The sequence below is a fragment of the Tasmannia lanceolata genome, unplaced genomic scaffold (genome assembly GCF_043159265.1).
Source record: "Tasmannia lanceolata isolate RefF3 unplaced genomic scaffold, GAP_Taslan_0.1 ptg000018l, whole genome shotgun sequence".
NCBI classification, from domain to species: Eukaryota; Viridiplantae; Streptophyta; class Magnoliopsida; order Canellales; family Winteraceae; genus Tasmannia; species Tasmannia lanceolata.
Genome location: NW_027518695.1, coordinates 63,871,251 through 63,893,708, shown reverse-complemented (window position 1 = coordinate 63,893,708; position 22,458 = coordinate 63,871,251). Strand labels below are relative to the sequence as shown.

The 22,458-nt window shown below is 41.2% G+C and overlaps 1 protein-coding gene across 1 annotated transcript in view; it reads right to left on the bottom strand.

The window, feature by feature from the left end:
- Window positions 1-8,353: 8,353 nt before the first annotated feature.
- LOC143851150 (mitogen-activated protein kinase kinase kinase 5-like) overlaps window positions 8,354-22,458 on the bottom strand; it is a 43,892-nt gene continuing 29,787 nt past the window's right edge. The window contains exons 7-11 of the mRNA XM_077360483.1: window positions 16,314-16,373; window positions 16,123-16,242; window positions 9,273-9,485; window positions 9,070-9,152; window positions 8,354-8,973 (exon numbers count right to left, since the gene is read on the bottom strand). Coding sequence (XP_077216598.1) covers window positions 8,778-8,973; window positions 9,070-9,152; window positions 9,273-9,485; window positions 16,123-16,242; window positions 16,314-16,373 — 672 coding nt within the window. The 3' untranslated portion in view covers window positions 8,354-8,777. The remainder of the gene's footprint in view (window positions 8,974-9,069; window positions 9,153-9,272; window positions 9,486-16,122; window positions 16,243-16,313; window positions 16,374-22,458) is intronic.

The following is a 22,458-nucleotide window of genomic DNA, read 5'->3' as shown; positions in this document are numbered from 1 at the left end:
TGACTCTGCTTTCATTCATCGATAGATAGATAGAGCTTCCCTGGCTTTCTTATTTCGTTGGTTTGAATCGTTCTCAGTGTGATTTGTTGTAAATAACTGCAATTAATTTGATCTGTTCTTTTCACGTTTCATTTTTCACCCTGATCGAATCAGTTGCTTGAAATGTCAAACAACATTTTTTAATTTACGCTAAGTTGAAGATACAGAGGTAGTTGAAAGTTACCTCTATTATTATGCAATTTATATAATCTAACTTTGTTCCCGTTAGCACAATCTAAAAGCTAAGTTAAATTACATTCGATTGAGGCAAGCAGCTCCTTAGTTTCTTTCGAATAATCGATGCCGACCATCGAATGTGTAGTTATGCTTGATGGATCCAACAATGTCTGATTTTTCTCAACCGGTATAATGAAGATGAATTTTTTGCCAAGATGTTGATAGAGAATTCTATTCATCAGTGTTGTATCTTCGCTCTATTAGTAAAGGGGAAAAGAAACAAAAGGAAAATAAGTAAAAAAAAATTCCTTACCGTGAGAAAATCGATATTAATCAAGTCTAATAGATGATAATTAAGACGGTAAGTATCTCAACGATTTGCGCCTAAATTCTGCTGCAGATAATCCAAGTAAGTATTTGACTTCATCGTTGAATAATGTCAAATCAACTGCCCCCGTATGATCGGTGATACTGATTTTAATTAAACACCAAAATCATATATCATAAGTTTTAGTATGAGTATATTTCATATAATTTAGACTTTTACTACTTGTCATTTCTATTAGATATAAATCGTGTTTTTTACCGCAGAATTGTGTTGTCACTTTCATAACCTCAGTAATAACATTTTCTCGAATTAGTTGCACCCAACACCCTTCGTCTACGCAGAATGCATGCATCATAGCAAAATAGTAATTCAGTTCTTATTCGAATAAGAGTAGCTGTGAGTCTGTAATATGATGCCTAGATTTAAGGAAAGTAATTACCGTTAAGGAAAAAAATGTTGACAGTATGAATGGTAAATTCAGTGTAAATGTTAGAGAGTATCATTTACATTGTGTGGATGCTGCTACAACTGATCATATAGTTCATTGATAGCAATCCTTTTTGCAACTAGTAACATAGAGATGTTGCTTATTGGTGATGATGAACTTAATATACGAAGTATGTATGGATTTTTTGTCGGGATTCAACTTACAAATTGATTTTTGGGAAAAATACACTTAGACCCCCTGTGGTTTCCGACACATTCAACTTAATCCCTAATGTTTAAAAAGTTACAAGTAGGCTCCCTGTGGTTTCAATTTGTGTAAGGTAGACCCCCTCAGTTGACGGTTTGTCCACAGATTGAAGGGTTAGGATGATTCGATGGAGCTGATTTTTTAGGCACACCCTATCTATGTCAAGGCACATCACATGAACGCTTTGGATCATCCAAACAATGTGGACCCACTGTGTTTTTTACAGTGTTTGGATTCAGGTATGGGCCCACATTGTTTGGATGATCCAAAGCGTTCATTTGATGGGCCCTGACATAGATAGGGTGTGCCCAAAAAATCAGCTCCATCGAACCATCCTAACCCTTCAATCTGTGGACGAACCGTCAACTGAGGGGGCCTACCTTATACAAATTGAAACCACAGGGGGTCTACTTGTAACTTTTTAAACATTAGGGGTTAAGTTGAATGTGTCCGAAACCACAGGGGGGTCTAAGTGTATTTTTCCCTTGATTTTTTATTTTTTTTCTACGTGGAAAATGGAATTTAAAAATTATATATATATATATATATATATATATATATATATATAAACTATGCAGCTAAATTTCCAAAATGTCATTCGCTCTTTCTAGGAAAGCGATTTTGGAAATGTTTTTCCGCCACCACTCATGATGGCTCTATCTGTTAGCATTTAACGACTTTGTTTGTTTTGGGGAAAAAGCAATATAAGAATTCATGTAATTGTCATATGCTGATGCATGTTCTTTGTAGTTGTTTTCGTAGTTGTCATAGAAAGGTACCTTTTCTTCGTACTTTTCTTGGTAGTTTGTCTACTTTGTAGCCGTTTATCCGTAATTCATAGCATGGGCCTATCATTTGCCATGGGCTTCTTTGATTGGATAGGGCCCACCTCTTGCACATCATTTTTTATAGTTTGGGTCTCCCCAATTGAATTGTATCACCACTCCTAGCACGGGAGGGGGCCCACAATTTTACCTCTAATGTTATGAATAGGTCAGCCCGGGGCCCACCTTTTGCACATCATTTTTGATCGGTGGGGTCTCATCACATGAATTTTATAACCATTCCTAGCACAGGAGGGGCTCACAATTTTACCTCTAATATAATGAATAGGTGAGCCAACCATCTGTACCCACCCGAACCTATGTACAGGGGTGGACCCACCATTTGACACCTTTGTTTGATAGGGTGGGGTCTCCTATTTTACACCCATGCATAGCATGGGTCCAGTATCAAGTGTGTGTGTGTGTGTGTGTATATATATATATATATATATATATATGAGAGAACATTTCCTAGACACTTGTGTAGGTAAGTTACCTACACACTACCTTAAAATATAGTAGGGGCCCACATTGTTTGGGTGATCCAAGCCATTCATTTGAATGATCCTCACATAGATAGGATGTCCACAAAAAATCAGATCCATAGGATCATCCTAACCATTCAAACTATGGAGGCAAAAAATGGACTAATTTGTGAAGGTTTATACACGTCCATTTTACCTCCACAAATCGTAGGGTTGGGATGATCCTATGGATCTGATTTTTTGTGGACACCCTATCTATGTGAGGACCATTCAAATGAATTGTTTGGATCACCCAAACAATATGGGCCCCCACTGTATTTTAAGGTAGTGTGTAGGTAACTTCCCTACACAAGTGTGTAGGAAATGTTCTCTCATATATATATATATATATATATATATATATATATATATATAGAGAGAGAGAGAGAGAGAGAACGGTTTCTACACACAAGTGTAGATAAGTTATCTACACACTAGCTTAAAATACAGTGGAGGCCCATATTGTTTGGGTGATCCAAACCATTCATTTGATTGGCCCTCACATAGATAGGGTGTCCACAAAAACTCATCTCCATAGGATCATACTAACCCTTTGAACCGTGGAGGCAAAAAATGGACAGATTTGTGAAGGCTTATACACGTCCATTTTACCTCCACAAATCGTAGGGTTGGGATGATCCTATGGAGCTGATTTTTTGTGGACACCCTATCTATGTGAGGGCCAATCAAATGAATGGTTTGGATCACCCAAACAATATGCCCTCCATTGTATTTTAAGCTAGTGTGTAAATAACTTATCTACACTTGTGTGCAGAAACTGTTTTCTCATATATATATATATATATATATATATATATATATATATATATATATATATATATATATGAGGAAAAGGATTGTACACTCAAGTGTACCTAACCTTAGGTACGCTCGAGTGCCAAATCACATGGGTCCCATATTTTTTTTGGTCATCTAAACCATTCATTTGCAAGGCCCCATCATAGATAGGGTGCATACCAAAATCAGCTCCATAGGATCGTTCTAACCCATCCATTTGTGGAGGTCAAAATGGACAGACACTGTTTGTCCACAAATCTGCCCATTTTGCCCTCCAGTTTTGGAGGGGTCAAGATGATTCAATGGTGCTGATTTTTGGTACACACCCTATCTATGATGGGGCCTTGCAAATGAATGGTTTAGATGACCAAAAAAAATGTGGGACCCATGTGATTTGACACTCGAGCGTACTTAAGGTTAGGTACACTCGAGCGTACAATCCTTTTCCTATATATATATATGTGTGTGTGTGTGTGGGGGGGGGGGGGGGGGGGAACTTTTTTGTGAGCTCGAGCTCATGTAGCTTATATGAGCTGGAGTATTCATTTTAAAGGCCTTCATATAGATAGGGTGTGTACCAAAAATCAGGTCCATAGGATCATCATAACCCATCAAAAAGTGAAGGGACAAATGGACAGACAAACACAAATCTGCCCAATTTTGCCCTCCACTTTGGAGGGGTTAGGATGATCCAATGGACCTGATTTTTGGTACACACCCTATCTATGATGGAGCCTTGTAAATGAATGGTTCGGATCACCACCAAAAATGTGGGACCCATGTGTTTGGGAACTCGAGCTCATATAAGCTTATATGAGCTCGAGCTATATATACACACATATATACATACATACATACTAGTATTCTGGCACCCATGCTATGCATGGGTGTAAGATGATAGGACCCACACAATCAAAACATGATGTGTAAAAGGTGGGCCCACCCCATAAAAAACATGGTGGCCACACTAACATATAAGTTTGAGGTGTAAAATAGTGGGCTCCACCATATGCATGGGTTTGGGTAGATATGGTGGGCCCACCGGATTAAGTGTAAAATGTTGGCCCTCACCCATGCTATGCTTGGGGATACAAAGAAAATATGTTTCAGGGAAAAAAAATTTGGAAAAGGCAAATGACATTTTGAAAAGTTACATTTTTATAGATTATTTTTATAGATTGTTGGGATTTGCTAGGGACTTTCGCAGAGAGGCATTTCGGGGCTGGCTGCTGCATAAGAAAGCAGCCATACAGGCTCATTTTCAATAGAGTTTTCCTTTTTTTGTTTAATTCATCATGCAACAGCATGCTGAGCTTTCTATGAAAGTCCCTAGCAAATCCCATATTTTCCGAGCAATTTCATAGAAAGCTATTTCAAGACTGACTTTTGCATGAGAGAACAGCCACACGGGCTCACTTTTCAGCAGATTTTGTCTTATTAATTTAATTTATCTGAGGTAGTTGTTTTCTCGTGCAAAACTCAGCCGCGGAATGACTTTGCGTGAAATTGCCTCGCAAATTCCATTTAATATTGCTTGATTGTTATTGATTGTACTAAATAAAAGATGCTGAGCTATTCGAATGTCAGCTTGTGTATTTTCTATTGAAGTTCATGCAATTAGTCAAGATAAGAAGTAGAAGGCCTTTGCAAATTCAATCATATTCTCAATAAGGAATTCAATCATATTCTCACTAAGGAATGAATTTCTCCATCTCTAGAACTGTTTTAAAATCTCTCTCTTCCATATCAAAGTTCATAGAAATCTGATAGGGCTGCAACTCGAGCCGGGTTTTACCCGACCCGCATCGACCCGACCCGAAAATAGCTTGGGTCGGGTTCAGGTTTCATGGGTTTTGGGTCGAGCCGGGTTCAGCATTCAAAAGCCCGCATGAATCTCGGGTCGAGCCGGGTTTGAAGGGGCCCGACCCGACCCTACCCGAGTTACATAAGTTATAGTATCTACATTTTTTTCTATTGTTAGTTAAAAGTTAAAGGGATATTACATTTACACCCCCTCTAGTTTCTGACACATCCACTTCCACCTCTATAGTTTAAAACGTGACAAATACACCCTTGTAGTTTCAATTTGTTTAAGGTAGGTCCCCTCAGCTGAAGGTTCGTCCATAAATTGAAGGGTTAGGATGATCCGATGGAGCTGATTTTTTGGGTACACCCTATCTATGTCAGGACCCATCAAATGAACGCTTTGGATCATCCAAACAATGTGGGCCCACATTATTTGGATGATCCAGAGCGTTCATTTGATGGGTCCTGACATAGATATGGTGTGCCCAAAAAATCAGCTCCATCGGATCATCCTAACCCTTCAATCTATGGACGAACCTTCAGCTGAGGGGGCAAACCTTAAACAAATTGAAACTATAGGGGTGTATTTGTCACGTTTTAAACTATAGGGATAGAAGTGGATGTGTCAGAAACTAGAGGGGGTGTAAATGTAATTATCCCAAAGTTAAAAGTGAAAACCCACTGTTACTGTATGTGAGTGTAATTTCTGCTTTTATGAGTTGAGTTGATTCAAGTGTTTGATTCAGCATTGTTTGATTGTAATTACAACATTGTTTGATTACAGCATTGTTTGATTCAAGTGTGACGTAAGTGTAATTACATCATTGTTTGATTCAAGTGTAATGTGAGTGTAATTTCTACTTCTATGAGTTGAGTTGCCTTGCCAAACAAGAATTTTCCTTAAAAATTTGCGTCAACGTGAAAAAACCCGACCCGACCCGAACCAACCCGAGATTTATCATGGGTAGGGCCGGGTTTGGGAATCGTGGGTTTTCCGAAAAGAAACCCGCCCGACCCGACCCGAGATATTTCTCGGGTAGGGTTGGGTTCTCCAAAACCCGACCCGCCCGACCTGAGTTGCAGCCCTAAAATCTGATATGAAATAATAAAATTATAATTCTTGTATTAAAATACTCCAATGAGAATATCATCACAATCTTGACAATAATAAATAAAGCAAAGTTGGTAGTCCTTATATTTCTCTTTACTGTTATTGATTGACTTTTTCTCTTCTGATAGATAATTTTAACCTAATTTGATCAAGAGATTGTTTGAATTCTAATGAAAACAAATAAAATTATAAGGTTTATTCAAGCATCCCATTCTTTATCAGCGAATATTGAACAAATTTTAAGATGTTCTTGGTTTGATTGTGGTTTATTTTCTTATTCTAAGATAAATTTTGGGCAGTGATAAATCGACCCCCATCTCTCTCTCTCTCTCTCTCTCTCTCTCTCTCTCTCTCTCTGCACTGCCCTATATAGGGGTCGATTTAAGATACATGGGGGTCGATTTATCACTGACCTAAATTTTTCGTCCTTACTTTTTTGTTCTTGAGGCTAAAACTGCATCTCAGCATATAGCAAACAAACAAATTGCGGCTATAGAGTGGAGGGAACAACCTCCAAATTTGTTGGACTATCAGATGAATAACTTTGGGTGATTAATTGCCAAGTCTAGCGTGTGGAAGGACCCAGAAGGTCCCATGGATCCGAACGTTAACGGACAGGTGTGGGGCACAACAGCTGGATCAGAAAGAGTCCATTGGATCCATATTTAAGGTTCAAAATGATTGGTCCCAAAAGCCAATGGATCATCCAATATCGGAATAGAGGGCAACAAACTAACAATGTACGGAAATACAAAATATTTTCATTCATTTAGGGCCCGTTTGGATACCTCATATTTTGTATTTTGATATGGAATTGAGTTTTGAATACAAAATGAAAAGATCCGCCAGCTCACGTTGAGGGAGACAGAGAGGGAAGGGGGTAATTCCTACTGGAGGGGGATAGGTTGAAGAGCAAAGAGGGTGAAGGAAACTGCCAGGTCTTTGGATTTCCAAGTACTTATTTCCACAATATATTTGGAAATCTAAGTTTTTTCACGGTCAGATTTGGAAATTCAAGGATTTGATCTGGATCCAAATCACAACACAAAAAGGGCTGCAAATGTGAGAAATCCAAATCAAAATCTTCTCGGCATCCAAACGGGCCCTTAGAAGGATGGCACATTATAGAACATATACAGATCGGAGGGTTAGGATCATCCTTTGAAGATACGAATTCGGGGCCCAACCTATTTACTAATGGGACGATCCAAATGAAAGGTTTGGATCATTAAACAAGGTGAACCCACTGTACTTGAATACTAAAACTACTTCCACTACACACATGGCACATGTACGGCAATCAGGGCCGTTGATCTAATGCACATGTTGCCAACATTTATCGTCCAATCAGTCACCATAGATGAGATCTGTTTCAAATACTTCAATTTGAAACAAAATTATGTACAATTGAATATAGATAGCATGCAAATGAAAGTGAAACCGCTGGCATAAAGTACATTTTGTGAAAAGCTTCAGATTGATGATAACCATCCAGTTAAACATCACATGGGAACAAGACATCTGTATGTTACATGTATTCTTCTGAATGGGCGACGGATTCCAATACTTTAGGAATCAACTGATCGCTTTTATCTATTTCTTTTTAAATACTACAGTGACAAATTTACAATTATCACATGTTTTTCAGGTGAAATTATATGGTGTAAGGCATTAGAACAATAAGGCCTTTGTACGGTGGAAGTAGCACCCTTGACATCTGTATGTAACCCTACCGTATTGTTGTAAGACCTTGCACCATATAAAATCTTGTTTTTCAGTTGTATGTATTTTGATAGTAGATTTTTATACAAAAGTAAAACATTACATTAACTCACTAAAATTCTCAGTATTACCTTTTATAATCATATTATAATGTAAAGGAAATAAAATTAGAATTGATTAAAATATATTGGTGAATCCATGAATGCTTCTTTTAGAGGTTAGACGAATCCGACAGTTGATTCCAACCCTCCTACCGATACTTATGCAAGTGAGTTAATTTATACTTATGGAAGTGAGTTAATTTATGAACAAGATAAAATGCACTCCAAGTAATCACACAGACGATCAAAAGCCTTTCATATATACAACTGCATTGTGATTGTCATTGTGTTGTACATTGAATATTGCCGTGGTAAGCGTGGTGGAAAGCGTGGACATAGCCTCAGTAGTTCTTGCTGAAGCTCTAAACTAACAAACAGTATACATGAAACCGCTCCCAGATACAGAGTCCAGAAGCACAACTTAAAAGGAAAGAAGTTTTCATTGATACACGACGAAACAAACTTTACAAAACTCCCCGTACTGTTGTAGCCCCATGAAAAAATACATTTCCCTCTAATTCAGCATCTTGACACTTTGAATCTAGCTCCTAAACTGCTGGGCATTGTATGCAATTGTTAACCTTCTCCCGGATAGGAGACAGGGGATGGAGACACTTAAGTTCTCTGACTATATCCATGGAGATTAAATCAATCTAGTGAGAGTAAGGACGATTATTTCCCGCACCCAGATGGAATCCATTTGGGACATTCAAAGAAGCGCCAGAATTATGTGAGCTGTGATTCGAGTGTGGAGGAGAAAGACTAGGAATGGCCTCAAGAGTGGAACGAGGTGAATGACGAGAGGCTGCTGTGGATTTCGAAGTTTCAGGATGAGATAGGGCAGTCTCACTGGAGAAAACAGTGATATATGCATCATGCAAAATAAACTTACGTGCTGATAATTGAATTTCACTTGAAAGGGGAAAAAACTTTAGGAAAACTCACCCATTTGATAACTGTTTTCCTTTGCTGGCCTTGGTGCTTGGAGAAATTTGACTAGTTTGGTTTCTTGGGCTCTGTGCTACATCCTGATCAAATAACATGAATGGAAGTATCTTTTAAGGCATTTTCAATAAAAAAGATGGTTACAAAATATTTGCAAAAATAGCATTTAAAAAAACCAAAAACTTATAAAATTTAAGACTTACCATCAGTTTTCGTGAATTTTTCTTTATACAACAACCACGAATTTCCTGAGAGTGGGGACCTCTCACAAAACGATGCTGAAGTAACTCGCTCGCCGTTGGCCGGTCTGCTGGATTTCTTCGGAAGCAACGCTGTAGGAAGTCCTTACCCTCAGCAGACAATGTGTCAGGTATCGGAGGAGATTCATTCTTCAAGATCTTAAACATGGCTGCAGCCTGCACAGAGATCATAAACAACAAAATTCATTTTTTTTTTTTGAATGGCAAAACCAAGGTTGCCAGAGCGGGAATCGAAGGCTCCCAGGAAAGAATCCTGCTTCCTTGGGCAAAACAACAAAATTCATTTAGTGGAAAAAACACTACATGAGAAAAGCACAAAATAGCATACGACTCAAAACGAACAATGGCATTAACGCTTAAGAGGGTAGTGGGAAAAATGCACAGATTGAGGGCAACCATTCAGGATTGCCCTGACTGCATCAATGACAGCTGTGAGCCACCATGGAACCAGGAATTCTCTCTTGAGCCAGGAAATGATGTTGATGAGTACCCTCAACAAACAAGGTATTGGGACAGGGTATTGCGATATGTGTCTTGGTTTCCAAGATTGAATAGGCTATTAGGTTATTAAGTGGACAGTGGTCTCTTAGGCTAGGCTTTAGGGGAAACCCTAGCTATATATGGTTATTCCTTAAATGGTAAGAGGCACGACACACAAGGAAATCTCATGGTGAAGTGAGACCATGAAGAGAGGATTTCTCTCGGCGACGAGAGGTTTTTTCGATGCAAGAGAGATGGCTTTCTTTTCTCTTGGTGCGTATGAGATAGCTTGGGCGATATTAGTTGAGAGAGCGAAGTGAAAGGGTTGCAGTTTGTAGCTTGGGCGACTTACCCGTGTAGGTCATTTTTCGCTTCCGTCTTTATTTTCTAAAAAGAGTTCCATTTGGAAGTTTTTTCCTTATTTGTTTGTAGTTGTACTGCGGTTTCAAAAATAAAAGGCAACCCTAGGAAACTAACATCAGCATCCACTCCATATTTAGATCTGTCATTGACCCAGCTTGACTAGGACTTACGTTATTTTTTAGGTTTCCTAAGTGGACTAAGAGAGGTCTCTTGGGGTAGGCTTTAGGGCAAAACACAAGTATATAAGGTTAACTCTTGCTGGATATAGTGTATTTGTCTAAGGGCATAGTTGTCATTGTACTTTTCCTTTCTTCGTGAGGAGGAGTTTTCCCTAACTCACTATTTTCTTCTTTTCTCTTGATCTTACGTAACATGGTATCAGAGCCCTAGGGTTTCTAATCCCTAGGGAGAATCGCCAACCTCCATCTTCTCCATCTCATCCACCCAAATCCAAATCCAGGGTTTCTAATCCCTAGGGAGAATCGCCAACCTCCATCTTCTCCATCTCCTCCACCCAAATCCAAATCCATCTACCGCACCCTTTCCAAGCATCCATCTTTCCACCCCTGCGGTAACCCTCTCCACCCCCCTCCATACGGAAATACCCCCACCCCACTCGTAACCCTCTCCACCCCTCCTCCCCCTTTTCACACCTCGCCACCCTCACGCCTCCCCACCCCTAGCCCCTTTCAACATATCAGACCCTAATCCCCTTTCTTTTCCCACTTTTCAATTCCTCATGGTCTAAATCACCTCTTTGGCTTCTTTTTTTCTCCAAACTTCATCCCTAATCCCCTTCTTTTCCTTCTTTTCAATTCTTCTTTTCTCCAACCTTCATCCCTAATCCCCTTTCTTTTCCTTCTTTTCAATTCCTCATGGTCTAAATCACCTCTTTGGACTTCTTTCTTTCTGCGCAGTTCCGGTTATCTTTATCTCCCTTTATCATTCTATGGCTTGCCTTTCTCGCCCCTCTTCTGTTTCTCTCTCGGAGCCGCACTCTACTATCTCGATTCTACGTATGATTTCCTGTCCGTTTATTTCTTTATCTTACTTCTCTTTCGCTTAGTTTGCAGGTGTGCTTGAGAGCCTCTTCGCTTCTCTCTATCTCTTTCGTCTTTCGGAATGGATCCCACAGGTGTTAGACCTTCCTCCTCCTGTCAGCCCCTCGCTTCCTGACACCCTCTGACACCCTCTCTGCTCCGGCACCACCGTCTTCTTCGAGTTATACTCCATCACCTTACTCTCCGTCCGTGGAACATTCTTTCCCCCAGATGACGTCCAAGCGTCTCGACGGCTCCAACTACCTGAGTTGGAGTCTCGCTGTTGAGACCTACATCCTCGCTCGAGGAAAGGTGTCTCTTATTGAGCGGGATCCCCCTCCTCGCTTAGATCCCTCCTATGATCGGTGCCGACAGGATGATGCCCTCATTCGCACTCTTCTGTGGCAAAGCATGACCCCCCAGGTGTATAGACCACTGATGACCTTGCGGACCTCCAAGGCCATCTGAGATCATGCCACTCTCATTTACTCTGGGGTTGATAACCTCACTCGACTCTGCTCCACGTACTCTGAGTGGATTCGTCTTCAGCGTGGTGATGCTTCTCTATCTGATCACTACAACCAATTTACCTCACTCTGCTAGCAGCTCGACACCCTACTACTGATCTGATTGTTCTACTCGGTAGCGTGACCAGTTCCGTGTTGTTCACATTATATTGATACTTGCTATACTCTTCACCCGGAGCTTCGTCTCTCCCGGGCGGCCCACGTTACTGCTGCAGATCCTATTGATGTTGCGCCAGCACCGTCTATTCTTGGCAGCGCTCCCCTAGCCCCACAGAGTGATACTATGACTATTTCCAGGGCCGACTACGAGGACTTGCAGCGTCTTTGTCTCAGCAGCGGCCCGCATACTGCCGGTTATGTCCACCCAGGTAGTTCATCGGCCTCTCTACTTACCAGCTCCAGTTCCTGGATTATTGATTCAAGGGCCTTTAACCATCTGACTGGTAATGCTTCTTCCCTTAGGCTGTGTTCACTTGCGTTCTCAGGAAATGAAAAGAAAGGAAAGGCCCCAAATTTTCTCGGGAAACCTGAAATTCCATCGTTCTCTTTGTTTCTCTAGAAAGTATTGTAAATGACGTGGAAAAGAAAAAAAAATATGTGGAAATTTTTTCCTCCCGCAAATGCTTTCCACTCCTTTCCTCCCAAATCGGTAGGAAAATCATTTTCTAACGTCGCGAGAAAACAGGTTTCTCGTCACAGTTTCTTTTCCCTCGGTTTATGGGCAAGTGAACAGCGAGAAAACAAGTTTCCCATCACAGTTTCTTTTCCTTTATTTTCCATTTTTCCACGTCAGATTCCTTTTCTTTTCCTGCAGCGAGAAAACAAGTGAACGGACCCCTAGTTCTTTTCGTCCATTTTCTCCTGCTTCTCATCCTGTTACTTTAGCTGATGGGACCTCTACACCCATCACTGGTATTGGTACTCTCTCTCCACATTCTGGTTTTACATTGTCCTCTGTACTTTGTGTCCTGAAATCTCCTTTCAATTTAATTTATTTAGTCAAATTACTAAGACCCTACACTGCTCTGTCTCATTCTTTCCTTCTTACTGTGCTTTTCAGGATCTCACGACTGAGAGGACGATTGGCTCGGGCTGTGAGGTGGGTGGTCTCTATCAACTCGACAGTGACTTGCCCCAAGAAGCTTCGGCAGACTCTATTGTGTCCTCCACTATTCAGCCTTTTGATTGCGAGTCTTGTCAACTTGGGAAACACCATCGTGTGTCTTTCCCCACTAAGGTCCTTAGTAGAGTTTCGCGTCCTTTTGATTTAGTACATTCTGATGTATGGGGTCCATCGAGGACTATGTCTCTCTTTGGATACAGATATTTTATCATATTTGTGGATGATTTCTCTCGTGTCGCTTGGTTATTTTTATTAAAAGACCGTTCTCAAGTTTTTAATGCATTTCGTACTTTTTATGCTGAGATTACTACACAATATCAGTGCACACTTAAATGTTTACGCACTGATAATCTCTGTTCTAAAAGGCCGCCGCCCAGGCCGCCTAGGCGCCTAGGCGTTGGGCGCAAAAAAAACGCACCGCCCAGGCCCTGGGCGTTTAAAAAAGCGGTCTCACAGCCTGGGCGTTATTAGGCGGCCGCTCAGGGGATAAGGCTGCCGCCCAGGTGATGAGGCGGCCGCCCAGGCCCTGGGCGTTTTTGACTTTTTGTTATTATTTAATGTTTAGTGCTTATGCATAAAATGGTTTGGATTATTATGTATTCAAGTATTTGTATTTTATATAAAAAAAATGCAAGATATTATGAATATATATTAATATCTAAAAAACAAATGAAAAACGCCCCAAAACGCCTAGGCGGCCTGGGCGCTGGGAGGTCAGTCAGCCGCCTAGCTCCGCCCAGCGCTTTTTAGAACATTGCTGATAATGCACGTATATATTTTTCTACTGAGTTTCGTACTTTCTTCTCCTCCCACGGTATCATTCATCAATCATTATGTGCATACACCTCCCAGCAAAATGGTGTCGCTGAGAGGAAACTCCGTTGCTTGCTCGACATCACTCGCTCCCTCCTCTTTCAGATGCATGTCCCTAACTCCTATTGGAGTGATGTCGTTCTCACCACTTGCTTCCTCGCCAATCGTCTTTCATCTTCTGTGTTGGATGGCACCTCTCTGTACTCGATGCTTCATCCTACGAGTGACCCCTTCCTGCTTACAGCCCGGGTCTTTGGTTATGTCTGCTTTGTACACAACCTCTCTCTCGGTCTGGATAAATTGGACCCTCGGGCCAAGCGTTGTGTTTTCCTGGGCTACCCTCGTACCCAAAAAGGCTATTGATGTTATAGCCCTCGGCTGAGATGGTTATTCATCTCGGCCGATGTCACCTTCTTTGAGTCCACTTCCTTTTTTCAACCTCCTCCTGCCAGTGATGCTCTCTTTGATTCTCTCGTTCCTCTACCCCTCCATGTCCTTCCTGATCCTGTTCACTCTACTTCACCTACTATTCCTCCTCCTGTCACACGGGTCTATCAGCGACGCCCAAGAGATGATGATCCTACCCTACAGCCCGAGTTGGCGCCCTCGCAGCTGGAGATTCTGGCCTTCTCTTCTCAGGTACCTCTTTTACCTTCTTCTGGTGAGTTAGTTGATTCTCCTATTGCATCTCGTACCCGATCTCGTACGACTGCTCACCCTATTTCTTCTGTAATTTCCTACGACCATCTGACTCCTGGGTTCTGTAGTTTTGTCCATTCTTTGTCTTCTGTTTCTTTACCCAGGTCAGTTTCCGATGCCCTTGCTCATCCGGGCTGGTGCGCTGCTATGGAGGCTGAGATGGCTGCCCTTCGTTCCAATCACACTCAGGATTTAGTTCATCTTCCTTCTGGGGCCAAGGCAGTTGGCTGTAGATGGTGGGTGTTCACCATCAAACATTTACCAGACGGTACTATTGAGTGCCTTAAGGCACGGCTTGTCGCCAAAGGTTACACCCAGACCTTCGGCGTTGATTACATGGAGACCTTTTCTCCTATTGCCAAGATTCTCTCAGTTCGGGTCTCTCACTTGCTGTAAACCATGGCTGGCCTCTCTATCAGCTTGATGTTAAAAATACTTTCCTTCATGGTGACTTGACTGAGGAGGTCTACATGGAGCAACCTCCTGTATACGTTGCTCAGGGGGAGATGTCCTCCTCAGTGTGCAAGCTACGCAAGTCTCTGTATGAACTCAAACAATCTCTTAAGGCCTTGTTTGGGCGATTCAGTGATGCTAGCATGCGGTTTGGCATGAGGCAATGCGTCGTTGATCATTCTGTGTTTAGTAGTCACTCTACTGCTGGACAGGTTCTTCTAATAGTCTATGTGGATGACATTAATATTACAGGCAGCGATACAGGTGGGACCTTTATAATGATGTAGTTAACTGGGGCAGGAGATCGGACCTGTAATTTTCTATTTTGTTAATTTTTTTACTCTTTGTGGCTGCATATCTTTTTTCTTAGAATGTCTTAATAAACTAGTTAAAATTAAAAAATAAAAAAGAATTAACGCCAATGACCAAGTATAGGTGGCCTGTGTTGTAATTCTCTAACATTTTTGTTTGAAAGACTACGTACAAGATCACAAGAATACATCTACACAAAAAAAAAAAAAGGCCACAGAGTTTCATAATATGCTACCAAAAAGATCTTGTACAATTAATTTATTCATCAAATTATCTCCTATTAGGTTTTTACATAGTACTTGACCAAATCAACTCTTCATATGTACAAAACTAGTCAACCAAAAGATGGTGCAACCTAAACATGTAACCATATTTTGTCAAGAAAATATTTAATCAAATAAATAAATATATATATATATATATATATATATATATATATATATATATATATATATATTAGGGAAAACTGTTCGTGAGCACAAAAACATGGATCGCACATTTTTTTGGGTGATCCAAAGCATTCATTTGGGAAAGCCCTTACATGGATAGGGTGTGTACCAAAAATCAGGTCCATAGGATCATCCTAATGGACTTGCTTTTGGTACACACCCTATCTATGATGGGGTCTTACAAATGAGAGGTTTGGATCACCACGAAAAATGTGGGACCCATGTGTTTGGGCACTCAAGCTCATATAAGCTTATATGAGCTCAAGCTCACGAACAGTTTTAACGTGCCTGAGAGTATTTCTGCAAATACAAAGATGTTGGAAATAGAAACAATTGTAAGGCAATAAAGATGACAGGATCAGCCACTAAAACATAGCAATAATTTAGACCTACATGGCTCAGTTCCTAATTCCTTTGGGAGGTCATAAAACTCTATAGCAAGTCAAAATTACAGTGCCCGGCATAATAATTTTCAAGTTAAATAAATGTCTCAGAGATGGGGACATGATGAAGCATAATTATTTAAGTGCTTACCCCTTCAAATTCACTCCAAGGAGCTTTGCCTGTAAACATCTCAATAATGGTACAACCCATACTCCAAATATCAACAGCTAGATCGTTGACAGAATCTTTATTCATCATAGCCTGCATGACCTGTAAGAACTCAATCTGTGAGATGGAGGGAAACAATATGAAACTTAAAATAAGGTAGGAAAAAGAGATACCTCTGGAGCCATCCAATATGGACTTCCCTTCAGTGAAAGTGCAGCAGCTTGTCCAGTAAGCTGAATGCCAAAATAAATCAGCTTAAGAAAATCAAAGGTTTAAATAAAAAATCAAGAATGTCCAACAGTAAAAAAAAATTGAACATGATGAAAGGAGATCCAAAGTTAAACTACATATCTACATTTGGTCACTTCTACATTAAATATATTTAGCTGAAACTTCCATTTAGAGTTCTGAATGAAGAAACAGCAAGAGGCTTTATATAATTCAATAAAGAAGCAATAGCCTAAGTTTCTCCGAAATGATCACTGACTGCAACACAATGATGGCAGCTATTTAAAACAAATGACAACCACAACTAAAGGGCTAATGCCAATAATAAATGGGAAAAGGGAATCTAAGAGTTTGCATAGGTACCATTCAGAAAAAAAAAAAAAAAAGTTTGCATAGGTTGCAAGCTGTTTACCGCCGGCGATCGGAAAAGTTTTCCGGTGAGTGATTGATATCGTTTTGCTCGTCTCCTAACGACAAATCATCCCCTAAAGTTTCAAGTCAATCCGACGAGCCGGATCGGGAGAACGAAGCTTTCAAAGTGAGTGGCAGTTTCTGTAAATTTCAAAGTTGTAGTAGTTCAAAAAAAATTACAGAAACTGCGACTTACTTTGAAAGCTTCGTTCTCCCGATCTGGCAGTCAGATTGACTCAAAACTTTAGAGGGTTATTCTATAATCAGGGAGGAACAAAACAGTGCCAGTCACTCGCCAGAAAACTTTTCTGGTCACCGGCAGTAAGCAGCTTGCGTAGGTAAGCTACCTATGCAAACTCTTAGGTTCCCTTTTCCCGCAATAAGAATAACGACAGTAAATAATAAAGAAGCCTACGATTGCATCACTTCCAAGTCAGGTGCGCATAGTCATTACAAATAAGAATGTACATAGTATCTAAATAACATATCCCAACCAACATGCAGTAGCTCAGTTGGATACACCCATATCTAAATCAACCATTACGAACCTACCTGCTGATGGGCTTTCACCCCACTCCATTTAGGGGTGCAACTTGGGCGGGCTCAACCCAAACCTGACGGGTTCAACCCGGGAAAAAGGGTTGGGTTGAGCTCGGGTCGGGTTCGGGTTGAGGGGTTGGGCAACCTGACCCGAGTGAACCCGGCATTTTTAATCATTTTAAAAAAAAATTAAGCTAAAAATCTCGGGTCGGGTCAGGTTGGGTTGACCAAATGATTGCTCGGGTCGGGTTCGGGTTGGCCTCAACCCGACCCGAGTTGCACCCCTAACTCCATTCCGTTCCATTCCTTAACCGGTTTCCAAAGACAGTTCCCGGAGCATAGAGCAATAGATAGATGAAATTCGCAATCCCATAAATCAAAAGCGCATCCTATCATGTCTATCATGGAAACTACGGCCAAGGGAAATCTAAGCATGGTTTTAAATTTTGGCTGGAATCCAAAATTCCGGACCGAGACCGAAATTTTAAAATTTCGGCCGAAATTATAAGTTTACATCGAAACCGAAATTGCCACCGAAACCAAAATTTCAAACCTTGAATCTAAGCTGCAGCTATATGCAAATGAAATCAAACCTGGTTGGGCTTTCTTCAGTTCTTCACAAATTACAGCTCCTCAGATACGGGCAGAATTTTGCCCCTATGGTATCCCATGAAAATAAACATCAATCTTATCTCCACGTCTAGTCAGTTTATTCATGCTTTAGTTGACTTCCTGCCTAGCAGATCAAACTTCTTTCTGGCTGCCATCTACAGTATGAACTATGGCGGTGATCGCACTTCTCTATGGACATTTTTTTTATGAGGTAGGGTGAAAATATTATCAGATTTGCGTAAGAGAAAATTGGACATATATTGAATCACTTTCCCGGAGCATTCATGATCCTCATGATCCTTGGATCACTAACGGGGACTTTAACAATATCAGATTTGCGTAAAAGAAGATTGGAGGTGCTGAAACACAGAAAATTGGCAAAAATGACGTTCTCCTCCCAAAAAGTAATGCTGGTTTCGAGGAGGTTCATTGACTCTTGCTGCTGTCCCACCCAACAATGCTGTTAACATGGAAAAACAGATCATCTCTCTAGACTGTTTTCCAAAGAGGAAATCAAGGACGCAATATTTCAAATCGATGGCAACAAGGCATCTGGCCCCGATGACTTCATCAGAGCGTTCTTTCAATCCTTTTAGTACCTTGTAGCAGATGGTTTTGTTAATTTTTTATACAAGACAACCCTATTCATCCCAAGCAAATTATACTCATTAAGGGATTGGGGAGGGAGAGAACCCTACTGCATACAGTTCGAGGGAAAGAGTAGGCCTTTGAAGGGATTGGAAAGGAAGGAATAGTCAAAGAGGACATAATGAGGTAAACATTTCCGAAAATATTCTTCTTTCCCACGATCTCATGCATAACTTCCACAGAAATATAGTAGAGATGCCGTGTGCCTTAAAGTCGATCTCAAAAAGGTTTCAACAGCATTCATTGGGATTCCCTTCTATTGAGTTCATGTGTCTTCAACTTCAAGGTTTTGACCATAAGCGGTACAATTGGATTGCCCAATGTATCAATTCACCAAAGTTCTTTTTTATTGTTGATGGCTCCCCAGTCGGACACTTCACTAGAAGCAATGGTCACAAACAGGGAGACCCACTCTCCCCACTGCTTTTCTGCATTGTCATGGCAATGCTCACTATTGGGCTTGATGATGAATGGATCTGGACCCCCGACTCTCAAGGGGGATTCTCGGCCCGCTCTTTCTTCCGGCAAATTAATGGAGATCACGGCGCTGAATCAAGGCTAGCCCGGGTTTGGGGCACTATGGCTCCCCCAAGAGTCACGGCATTTGCATGGATGGTTGGCCACGAGTGCATTAACACTAGCGATCGCTTGAAACATCGTGGCTTTCATCTACCTAACCGGTGCGTGTTGTGATGAAACGATGAGGAGTCCCTAGATCATTTGTTTGTTCTATGCCCCTATGCGCATTGGGTTTGGATGGCCATTTTTAAATCATTTTGCACAGTTTGGGTCTCATAGAATTTTTCATTCAATGGTTGCATTGGAGAATCAATGTGGAAGGCTATACCATATGCGGTCATTTGGCATTTATGGAGAGAACGTAATTGCAGAATATTCCAGAATAAGACCAGATCATGGCAACACATCGTGCTGGACATTAGGATCTCAATTATTGCATGGACTCCAATAAAAAACGGTATCCTGTGCCCGATCGGGGATGTACTCCACCATTGGAATACCGTGATCTGTGAGAAGAGGCTTTCAAATCGTACTACACCGAGATGGATCCCACCACCGGACGGATGGCACAATCTAAACTTTGATGGTAGCTCTCTCAGAAATCCTGGGAGGGAAGGAATAGGCGGATTAATCAGGGATGCCGATGGTCACACCATCATGACTTACTCTGGTTCGGTCGGGGTGTGCGATGCTAACAAAGCAAAGGCGAGATGACTTGGGCTGCAAGGCATTGAAAAGCTGCCCCAAATTGCATGCATCTTTCAAAAAATAAGATAATAAAGAATGAAATATATCTCTTTGCATGCTTGGCCAATCCAAAGAGGAAAGCTCCTCACGTCTTTTTTTTTTATTTCGGGATGGATTTGAATCGTAGGTTAGAGTCATTAATAACAGTTAGATTAAATCAATGGTCTAGATTAGTCCTAGTTAGGGTTGAAGTTAGTCTTCCTATAAACTCCTACGTGCAAGGGTTGTTGCACGGTTTTCATTGTTATATTGAATTAAAAGAAAAGAAGTTTCTTCTTGTTTTGCTTTGTTCTTCGTGGATTCATAGAACGCCAGAACGCCCTTCATGGATTTGAAGGTTTATCCGATCGGTGTCGACTTCGTTCAACCCCGACTAGTTCTTCGCACTTCCGGCTACACCACGTGGTATCAGAGCCCTGCTACGTTCCATACATGGCTTCCCATGGAGAACGGGAAAATCAAGAAACTGTGACAGTGGAGATGTTTAACACTCTCCAGGCTACCGTTAATCAGATAGCGGAGCAAGTGGCACGGTTCAATCCTATTGAGCACAAGCAACCCCAAATCGACGACGGTGATCGGCAACAGGACGCTCAAGCTCATGATCAAATCGCTCTCCACCAAATTTGGACGTTGTCTGAGGCAGTAAAGATGGCGGAACAAGTTGAGACTATGCTCAATCATTCGGCCCATATGGATTTTTATGATATAATCAAATCATGGTAGAGACACCGCAGATGACGATTTTTACGGCGAAAGAGAAGGCGGTTTTGGATCTTCCTGTTGGGATAAACAAACCGGCTCTAGCATTCCCGACATGAGGACAAGGACGCGGAGATGTTCCTACTACTTCTGCAACGACCCAAATTCCACGGCGATATCCGTATGAGTCACAGCTCGAGCAACGGATCATATGCTACAAGTGCAACCAAGTGGGTCACAAATCCAATCAGTGTCCCCAAGGTGGCCGGCATACGACAAATTTAGTCTTTGGTGACGATACCAACGAACAGAAAGAAGATGAAGAAGAGCATGAAGAGGACGAAAATATAGATCATATTCCTACTACTTGTGCTCCTGGGCAATCCTTAGTAATACATCGTGTTATGTGCACTTCAAAAGTAGAGGAATTTACGCAACGCAACAATCTCTTCAGATGCAGGGGTATGGTCAAAGAAAGGGTTTGCAACGTCATCATTGATGGAGGTAGCATGGAGAATTACGTGTCAAAGGACATGGTGAAGAAACTCAAGTTGAAGACAGAAAAACACCCTACTCCCTATAAGCTCGGTTGGATTTCAAAGGGTAACGAAAAAAAGGTAACCGAACGTTGTCGTATTCCTTTTGAAATTGGTGCTTTTAAAGATGAAGTTCTTTGTGATGTTATCAATATGGATGCGTGTCATCTTTTCTTGGGGAGACCTTGGCAATTTGATAGGGATTCCACTCATAAGGGAAGAGAGAATGTCTTCATTATTCGCCATGACAAAAAGAGTTATGCACTTCAACCTTTGGCGGATGAAAAGGACCCTAAAAATTTTCAAGTGAAGGGGCAATCGTGTTTGATGGTAAATGAATCCCATGCCAAATCCAAGAAGAAAGTGATACAAGATGGAGTAAAATAGAAGCAAAAGAAGCCTACTCCGCCTAAAGCTAAGTATAATGCGGAAAATCCAAAGCACCAAGTCATTGAAGTTGGAGGTGCTATGGCGACATTACCAATGAACTCGAGGTCGAGTTCTACTCAAATGGAGGGGAATGGCGTGGGCTGTAAGGCATTGAAAAGTTGTCCTTGCAAGGTGTTGAAAATCTGCCCCAAATTGCATGCCTCTTTCTAAAAATAAGATAATAAAGAATGAAATATACCTCTTTGCATGCTTGGCCAACCCAAAGAGGAAAGCTCCTCACGTCTTTTTTTTATTTCGGGATGGATTTGAGTCGTAGGTTAGTCATTAATAACAGTTAGATTAAATCAATGGTCTAGATTAGTCCTAGTTAGGGTTGAAGTTTGTCTTCCTATAAACTCCTACGTGCAAGGGTTGTTGCAAGGTTTTCATTGTTTTATTGAATTAAAAGAAAAGAAGAAGTTTCTTCTTGTTTTGCTTTGTTCTTCGTGGATTCGTAGAACGCCCTTCGATTCGAAGGTTTATCCGATCAGTGTCGACTTCGTTCAATCCCGACTCGTTCTTCGCGCTTCCGGCTACGCCACGGGAGCTCTGTTGTTCGGCCTTCAATGGTACATATCAAATAACCTGGGTCCGCTTATTGTGGAAGGTGACTCTGCCAACACGATTGCTTGGGCTTTGAACCGATCTGCTGGGCCTTGGAAACTGTATAACATTTTGGAGGCTATCCACGACCTCATTCAGGTTATCAATCCTCAGATTTGTCATAGGAAGAGATCTGCGAATTCTCGTGCGGACGCTTTAGCGAAGGCGTAGAAATCGCACATATGCGTATTATCCTCTCCAACAGCGGTAGCTAACTTTTTCTGTCGTTTTCTTTTCCGTGGAGGGTTATGTAATTTTGTGGGCCATCTCATCCCCTTTTTTCTAATTCTCCTTTTGAAATAAAATTTTTGTTACCTTTCAAATAAAAACTATTGGGCTTGAT